At 37.3% G+C, this 9,688-nt stretch overlaps 2 protein-coding genes across 2 annotated transcripts in view; one reads left to right on the forward strand and one right to left on the reverse strand.

The window, feature by feature from the left end:
* LOC107640576 (pyrophosphate-energized vacuolar membrane proton pump) overlaps positions 1-2,706 on the forward strand; it is a 9,040-nt gene extending 6,334 nt beyond the window's left edge. The window contains 2 exon segments of the mRNA XM_016344091.2: positions 260-692; positions 1,850-2,706. Coding sequence (XP_016199577.2) covers positions 260-692; positions 1,850-2,578 — 1,162 coding nt within the window. The 3' untranslated portion in view covers positions 2,579-2,706.
* LOC107620282 (protein SRG1) lies at positions 4,476-6,919 on the reverse strand. Its single transcript, XM_016322469.2, is given in 5 exon segments — positions 4,476-5,044; positions 5,046-5,291; positions 5,373-5,585; positions 5,587-5,612; positions 5,729-6,919. Coding segments are annotated over 5 exon segments (849 nt in total). The 5' UTR covers positions 5,942-6,919; the 3' UTR covers positions 4,476-4,893.

Below are 9,688 nucleotides of genomic sequence, written 5' to 3' on the forward strand. Positions count from 1 at the left end.
ATTCTTAGGATACAAATTAATTAAACCCATTAAAAATATATAAAAATTACATTCAAATATATAATTTTAAATTAGGTGAACAAAGGTAAAACAGAAATTGAGATTAATTAATATTATTCTATCATTTATTATACTAGGTAATTATAAAAAGAATTTCATTTATCTAATTTTTAAAAAAATAAACATCTAAAAAATTAAATATAATTATAAATTATTATGTAGAATGTCCATACATCCAAATCCTCAAATTATACTTTAGAGAAAAAGAAAATGATAGAAAATTTGTCTTGCAAATAGCCTACTTATATATTGTACTTGTCATTCCCAAAGCCACGGCTTCAGAGTCCAGCTAACCACTCAGAACCGCCGCGGAAAGAATCATGCTCTCCATTGCAATTTTTTACCCTTCGATCTCGTTCAACCACTCCCTAGATTACATTGTCCGCCGTATCCTCAACTGTCAGTCTCTCCCCCCATCCACATTCTCACTACCATCCAAATTGAATTCCTATTCCTCTTCCTCCACCTACAGACACCTCTATATGCGCACCATCAACGCTGCTCAACTCTTCGATTACGAGTCAAAGCTTGCCAATGAGTTTATTGTCTCCCAACGCCTTAAGATTGCAATTGTCGGCTTCGGCAATTTCGGCCAGTTCCTTGCCACCACATTAGTCCGCCAGGGCCACACCGTCCTCGTCCACTCCCGCTCCGACCACTTCGCCGCAGCCAAAAAGCTTGGCGTATCGTTCTTCCAAAACCCTGACGACCTATGCGAGGAGCATCCCGAAGTGATCCTCCTCTGCTCCTCCATAATCTCAATGGAGCGTGTGCTCCTCACGCTCCCTCTTCAGCGCCTCAAACGCAACACTCTCTTTGTTGACGTCCTTTCTGTCAAAGAATTTTTCAAGAAGCTCCTCCTTGAGCTCCTCCCCTCCGATTTCGACGTTCTATGCACTCATCCGATGTTCGGACCTGAGTCCGCAAGTGATGGATGGACCGGCCTTCCATTCGTCTTCGAGAGGGTTTGAATCCTTGACGAGGAGCACCGTGTTTCTCGCTGTGAGAAGTTCCTCAATGCGTTTGCCAGAGAAGGTTGCAGGATGGTGGAGATGAGTTGTGAGGATCATGACCGTTATGCCGCCAGTTCGCAGTTCATTACTCATACCGTTGGAAGGATTCTTAAAGAGTCGATGCTGGAGTCGACGCCAATTAATACGAAAGGGTACGAGAGTTTGTTGGGGTTGGTGGAGAACACTGCTATGGATAGCTTTGATTTGTATTATGGTTTGTTCATGTTTAATAAGAATTCTTTGGAGATGCTGGAGAAGCTTGATTTGGCGTTTGAGGATCTCAGAAAGCAGCTCATTGCGTGGTTACATCGTGTAGTCAGGAATCAGTTGATAGAGAATGGTGAAAGGTTGCACCAGCTGGATGGAAGTAACAGCCATGCACTGCATCGGCGAGCTCCTAATGAGTCTGCATTGCTGCATTCCAGGTATTTGATATTTGGAACTTGAAAAAATCTCAAGGATTTTTGCTACGTTGTGTGAATATTTGTGATTGTTGTTTTAGAGAGTGTTCGTTTTGTTGAGATTGAGAGCAAGTAACTTAATCATTTTGAATTCGAAAGATGATGTTGTTGTGATGGGAAAAGGGCTATTACATAATAATGATTAATGAGTAATGATGCTAATAATGCAGTTTTAATGATGTTGCTCTGCTAAATAGTTTTGCTTCAAACAATTCTAGCCAGTCTGATGAGAACACAAAGCTCAAGATTGCAATCGTTGGTTTTGGAAACTTTGGTCAATTCCTTGCAAAAACTATAGTTAGCCAAGGTCATGAGGTTTTGGCGTATTCTAGATCAGACTACTCTGATGTGGCTCGAAAGTTGGGGGTTTTGTATTTCAGCGACGTAGATGATCTTTGTGAGCAGCATCCAGGAGTGATCTTACTTTGCACTTCCATCATTTCGACGGTTAAAGTTCTTAAATCATTACCTTTCCAAAGGTTGAAGAGAAGTACATTATTTGTTGATGTATTATCCGTCAAAGAGTTTCCTAGAAACCTCTTCCTTCAACACTTGCCTCATGATTTTGATGTTCTCTGCACTCATCCCATGTTTGGGCCGGAGAGTGGAAAGAATGGCTGGAAAAACCTTCCTTTTGTTTATGACAAAGTTAGAATTGGGAACGAAGAATCAAGAATATTGCGATGTTATCGGTTTCTTGACATTTTTGCTAGTGAAGGATGCCGGATGGTTGAAATGTCTTGTGCTGAACATGATCGGCATGCAGCTGGATCCCAGTTTGTTACACACACAACAGGAAGATTTTTAGAAAAACTGAGGTTAAAGACAACACCAATCAACACAAAGGGTTATGAAACTTTGTTGAGTTTGGTGAAAAATACTGGGAGGGATAGTTTTGATTTGTACTATAGTTTATTCTTGTATAATTTAAATGCCATGGAACAACTAGAAAGATTCGATTTGGCTTTTGAATCATTGAAGAAGCAGCTTTTCAACCGATTGCATAGTATCTACCGAAAGCAGCTATTTGAAAATGAACAATAGATCCTTGCTTTGCGAAAGAGATCTATGTTGCCAGAAAAATCTAAAGACAGTGATAGGTCATCACCTCTTTCAAAAACTGTAGACACCAAATGAATTTATGCCAAAGATTTCCATTTCATTAGTAAGCATTGCAGGCCCCAATTATTCTAATAGTAGGTTTAAATAAATCTGTTAATTCTAAAATTTCACATTCAATAATTCTCGGAGTCTAGCCGTTCTGTCCGATTGAAATTCAAAGAAAAATGTAATTCTCAATATATTTTAACTCCCTTATATTTCTTAGTTTTCATTCCATGTCTAATTTGCTGCATTGATACCAGTGGAGCTGGATGATCATGTATTTAGGTGCCAATGCAGTTATTGGCGTTAAATGTAGACTTAAGAGTTCTAAATCTTAAGTGAGATAAAGCGCAATTTAGTGGAGAAGCATCCCGTGTTAACGCAAGGTCCGGAAAAAAATCGCACCCAAAAGATATGTTGTATGCAGCCTAACCTAATAATTACATCAGTGATTGTTTTTACAGTTTTCACCTGTGACTTTGGGATCACATGGAGACAATTCAACCGTTGTTCTAAAGCTCCTCTTTTAAATATGAAGTGAGATATTCATTGAAAAGAAAAATGTAGATGCTTTAGATAAAAGTTGGATGTCTGTAGGAATTGAGTAATTTAAAATGCAAATATTCACTTGATATAATGTGAAAGCAGGAAATGATCATGAAAACTGCTATGAAGTGTGATCGTGGACAATGTTGATACAGTGATACACAGTTCCCTTCATAACCTAGTCTATTGTGTATAGCCTATTTCAGTTGAACTTAATTTACCAGTGGTTGTTTTACATCTATGTTGTGTTCATTTGATCCCATATAATCCTATGTAGTTTTCTTGACTTTTTTTTTTTGCTTCATAACCTTGATTAATGCTGTTCAATGCATGAACGTGTGCAGATTGCATTACCTGACATGTGAATGTGATTAACCACTTGATGCCCCTAAAAGATTTTGTCCCAAGAAAAATTAAACTTGTCATTATCAAGCTATTGATAGAGCGGGTGTATGTATAGTTAGTCTATACTCAAAAAAATTAGCAGAGACGTGGTGGCTATATCTTAACTTAAATGGAAGGTGAAAGAGGCAACGGACCAATATGGGTTTCACTGTCATCTTGACTTACATGTGTCTCTAAAGATGCCCCGTTGAAATGATTAGGAACAAGTTTTTCAATGTGTAGGTGGCGTAAACTAAGTATTGATTTTCAATTTATAATAAGTAAATTAATAATAAGATGGGACTCTCTTTCAACTTGTACATGTTTCAATCTTGTCATCTTCGAAATGAATCTGAATGCTGATTATGTCTTGAGTCGCATATGTTCTTTCAGAAGTTTGTAGTTGTCAAAGTTTGTAATTTAGACAACTGTTGATTCAGTAGTCCCTCTCAGTTTTGTTTTCATTACTAAGCTTCCTGTAACACTAGTACCTTTCACATACTTATAAAGGGAAAGTTTTGTGTAAATCAAATAATTGTCTCCATTAAAAGTAGTATTATAGTATATGATTCATTGATTCCTTCCTTTAATTATTTCACCTTGTTTAGTTCGTGATTCTACTACACTCTTAGTAATTACTTTACTATTATTAAGGCTAGAACAAATTTTAATAGTATAAATTATGTTTGCTTGTCCTCTTAAATTGGGAATAAATGCTTCTCTCTCTCTCTCTCTCGGTTGAAAAACATGTTAAAATAATTAATAATTAGATAAGCCTAAAAATGTTAATTGTAAAATAAATCAAGAGAAATTTGACAGCATGCATCAAAATTATAAATTAAAAATTATAAATTAAAAGAAACCAAAGAATGACTTGCACGCAAGGGAAAACTAATAGTATGCACAGTTTTGCCGGGAAATTATGGGTATAAAATGAGTCGTGGCATCACAAGGGAATAATCGTATACATTTTTTTGAGTAATTTGACTTACTAAATAGAAATATTATTTAGCTTGTTCCAAGTTCCAACAGATTTCTATTGTCACAGGGAATTCAAGTAGGAACTGTAGCCTTAATTCTGATGAGAATTGTTATGTATATTTGACCATTTCAAGTGATATCTTCCCCTCTTGATAACAGCTGTAGTTGATTTCACCATAGTTTCTAACATTCTTGTACAACCTTGGACGTGTGTCAGTTATTAAGCTTTCCACAGGTTCAATTTCATTCTCTGCTTCTGGTTCATAGGACATGGCCACTGACATCCTCATCTTTTCTTTTGTTTGTCACAACCCTGTGCATTGGACTCTTGAATATTCCATTACTCATAATCTGCATAACAATTTATTATTAAGCATTCTACTGACATGAATTTGGCAAACAAGGATTAAGCTTATACCTGCATTTGAATGATCACCAAGATTGACAACAAGAGCATTAGGTATTGTGGGGATATTGACCCATTTCTCATCTGAGAACTTGAAGGCCTTCCACTCCATTGTCTTGCAATAGAACTGTGATTACTGATCTATTTGTATGAGGCTTGAGTACCAAATTGGGTCTTGAACAACGTGGATAGAAACGGAACCTTGCTGCAAATAATGATTGTCCTCCAAACTGATCCAAGAAACTACCCTCTTCCGGATTCAGTGACCTTCCCATGCATCTCAATAGATAATCCATCCTTGACTTCACTTTAATGGAAAATTCCTCTAATATATCACTGCATAGTAGCAAGAAAATCAAACTTTACTTTGTTTTCCTGTAACATGTTAATGGACTATGAAGGGTACAAAGGAAATACCTAAAATCAATAGGATTTTGTGGCCAAAGAGAATGCCTTCTATTCTTTTCTGGAAAAACTCGAAGAATTAAGCGATAGGACCAGTCAAGGACTTGCTTCTTTGAAACTATTCTGTCATTTTCATACCCTTTTGAGTCATTAGCAGGTCGTGAATATTTTTGTTTTTCCTAAACTGGAAGTTGGAAAAATTGCTTTGAAACTTGGCGTATTTTGTGAAGTTGACATTCCATGACCAATTGCCTGTGGTCAAATTAGAAACATTTATGTATCACTTGTTTGTTACTTTTATCAGTGAATAGCACATAAGCCTAATGAAAGAAGATCAAGATCTGTGATTTAATTAAATAAATCCGCACCTGAAAGCATCCAGCTGATGTGAGAGCAGATCTAAGCTTCTCAGACTCAGGTTCTGATGATGACAGCAGACTCACATCAATTATGGGTATTGGAATCATAACTGATGATGATGATAATGAATTTTTTAACCCAATACTATTATTATTACTATTATCTCCTTTATGTGGTGGTTCATCACCATCCATTGACATTCCATAGATGCTCTTTGCCATTTATGCCTCTACCCTCTTGAGCTATGTGTGAATTTGGCACTAGAAGGAAGCTTTTTATTCTCTCCTACACCCTTTTGTTTTTATTCTATGAACTTTTTCCTAATATTAATGTGTAAAACCAAATTAAACATGCGCATTCAAAATACTAGTGTAAAACACGCGCTACGTGCAGGACAAATGTTGTTTCATTATAAAATTTGTTGGTATTATTCATTGATAGTAATAGTTGTTACTTTTAATTTGAAAAAGTCCTTGTGTATAAAAACTTTGTATAGTATATAAGACTGGTCCATCCTTACTTTCTAGAGGCCGAATAATCTTGATATTTTTTTAGTCCATATTAGCGGATTCTACTTAAATATAAAATCCATTATATTTGTATGTTTCAATAAATGTTATACTTTATTTTAACTAAAATTTAAAAAAAGTAAGATAAATTAACGAATTGGTAAGCCAAAGCAATAACCAAACTTTTCTATCACCACAGTTCTTGAAAAATGCAAAAATGTTTATAGCTTAATCCAATTATGTAGAACATACAAAAGATAGAGAGAATGGTGTCCAAGTGACTGTAGATTCTTAAAAGGAATTGTATATTTAAATATACAAGCATATATAAATTATGTTTGAATCGGTATAAAGTAAGGGAATAAAATGAAATAGAACAGGATGAATTGAAGGAAACAGGGTGAAATGATACAATTACTTGTATGGAGAAATAATATTTAAGAAAACCATAAAATATTTTAGAGAAAAAGACAAATAGGTCCCTAACCTTTTATCTCGCGGACATTTTCGTCCCTGACCATTGAAAAATACTTTTAAGTCCCTAACGTCCTTAAAAATTGGACGGATCAGTCCCTCCGTCCAAAAGCCACCGTCAGACTCAACGAAAAAGTCTGACGTGGCTCCCTGACAAACCCCAATTTGACGGTTTGTTTTGTATTGAATTTAGAGCATCTTGATAACCTTTTGTCACATTTAGCCTAGGAATTAGCATGATTTTGTTATCTCTCCCGTATTTGTGATTAAGTGTAAAAACATGCTTTTTAAGCCTTATTTTGATGAATTCTATTTCCTCTTTGATTCCATAAGATGCCTTGATGTGTTTGTTAGTAATCTCAGGATGAAATAGGCTAGGCATGGATCAAAGGAAGCAAGGAAGGAAGCATACAAGTGGAGAGAAGCATTAAAAGTCAAAGAAGCAAAATCAGAGCCATGCACGCGCACGCGCACAAGGCGCTCGCGCGCACATTGCGAAACAGGCCAAGGACGCGCACGCGTACCATGCGCGCACGCGCCGATGATGGCACATGACCTCATTAATGCAACACGTGCCTGGCGATTTGAGAGGTTTTCTGAGCCCATTTTTGGCGCCAAATTGCTAAGGAAAAAGAAAGAAAAGGATGAAGGATTGAGGGAAAGGCATCATCATCACTTCCAACCAATAATCACTTTTAGTTTAGAGTTTTAGAGAGAGAAGCTCTCACTTCTCTCTAGAATTAGACAATTCTCATCACAATTGAGAAGGATAACTAGGATAGGACTTCTAGTTCTCACATCTTGCCAAGAGCCTTGTTAGTTGTTAGTTTATTTTCATTACCATTTGCTTTTCATGCCTCTTATCCAAAACCCCAAAATAACCCACAACCAATAACGAGACACTTTATTGTAATTCCTAGGGAGAACGACCCGAGGTCCAATACTTCGGTTTATAAATTTTAGGGGTTTGAGGGGTTTGGGTGTTATGTTATTGGTTATTGTCTATATGTGAATATTGTGAATATGTTTGCCTTTTGCTTCTTTGTTAGTTCTTACTAGTTTTTAGGATTTAATTTTCTTGCTTCTTATTTGATTTTGTTTTCATTTTCTTCTTGCTATCATGAATTCTCACCTTGGCTATGAGTTTGATTACAACTATGTTGTAGGTAATGGGGGCTACAATGAAGATGTATATCAAGAATGGGATAATCAAAGGTGGGAAGAGCCACATGCACATGATCAATCTTCATGGCAACAACCTCCACCAATACACTATGAAGAAGAGCCATTCTTTGATGCATATCAATCTAATGGCTATGGTGAACTCCCTTGTGACTTTCAAGAACCACCACCATATGCCTATGAGCCATACCCTCAACATAACCCTCAACCATACTCAAAAGCCACTTTTCACCAACCACCTTCATATGACCCTCATCCATATCCACCATTACAACAACCGTATGAGCCATATGAACCACATATAGAGCCACCCCCTCCATGTTATTACCAAGATGAATCACCTCCAATATACGAAAATTTTCAACCACAAGATGAATACTACCTTCCACCACAACCTTCCATGGAAGAATACTCATGTCCTTCAATCCAAGAGCCATATGATCCTAATCATATTATCCAAGAGGAACAAGAGTCAAGGGATCATCTCAAGGAAACATTGGATCAACTTCAAGCAACCATGGAGCGTGTTGTGCAACAAGTAAAAAGAGTGGAAATTATTGAACCACCACAACTCTACCAAGAAGAACCACCTTCCTACTATGAACCCTTCTCCCAAATTGATGAACCCTTCCATCCACCCCAACCTCCAATGGATGACATCCTTGATGTTCTTGTTCAAGGACAAGAAGAAATGAAAAGGGATGTGCAACAATTCACGGCCGCCTTGGATGAGGTGATAAACCGGTTAGCATCCCAATGCTTGAACACTCAAGGAACTCCCATGGCTACATGTGGGGAATCAAATGAAGAGCATAACATGAAAGAGAGATTGGTGGAGAATGAGGGAAGTTGCTTTGTATTGGAACAATTGGAGGAAGCTATGATTATTGAAGAAAGGGAAGAATTGGTTGAAGACTTAGGAGATGCGGAGCCTCCATGGGAATCTAGAATTGAAGAAAACCCCTCCAAGATGATTGAAATTGATGCTAGGAAGGAAAGTGCACACCTTCCAAGACATATTCCATATGAAGACTTGGATGGGATAGAGCAAGAAGTGAGTTCCCTTGGTGATGAAGATCAAGCATCAAACCTTAGTGGTGAAGAATCCTTTGAGCATGAAGAACCTTCTCCCAACAAGATGGAAAGCAATGTGGAGGTAAATTTTTCTTATCCTCCCATTTATGACTTGAGTAGGAGAAAATGTTTATATAAAATTGTTGAACAAAGGATTATAATTGAGAAGTCTTGTGAAGAGGTGGAAATCCTTAGAAAAAGGAGGATGGGAATTGAATATACTTTATCAAAACCCTTGGAGTTGTCTTTGCCTAGGTTGCCATCTACTCCTTCATTTGAGTGGGTGAAATTCATTTCTATTAGCTTTATTGTCCCACTTGAGTATGGCTTGATCCCACTTGAATATGGCTTGCTTGAAACGGATGGTCAACTTTGGATGCTTTGTGGGATGAAGCGTAAAAGAAAGATGTTTCGTGGTTGGCGTTGCAAATCAAGGCTCATTATGGTTGATGCATCAAACATGAGATATAAAGGTTGGAGAGGTTGGAGTATAGATGTGTCTAGGAGGATTGTTGGCCACTATATAGAGAATTCACCTTACTCACCACCCGGTTGGACTAATAATGATGATAATGATGATCACGGGTATGAAAACAAAGTGTGGGATCCCGGATTACAAGAAGAGGATCAACTTTGGGAGCCCCAAGCTTGTGAAGAACTCCATCAAGACTTGGCTCAATCCATGAAGAATCTTGGGGCACAATGGAGAACCAAGCATTGGTGGGAGTT

Source organism: Arachis ipaensis, chromosome B01 (genome assembly GCF_000816755.2).
Source record: "Arachis ipaensis cultivar K30076 chromosome B01, Araip1.1, whole genome shotgun sequence".
In the NCBI taxonomy this organism is placed as follows: Eukaryota; Viridiplantae; Streptophyta; class Magnoliopsida; order Fabales; family Fabaceae; genus Arachis; species Arachis ipaensis.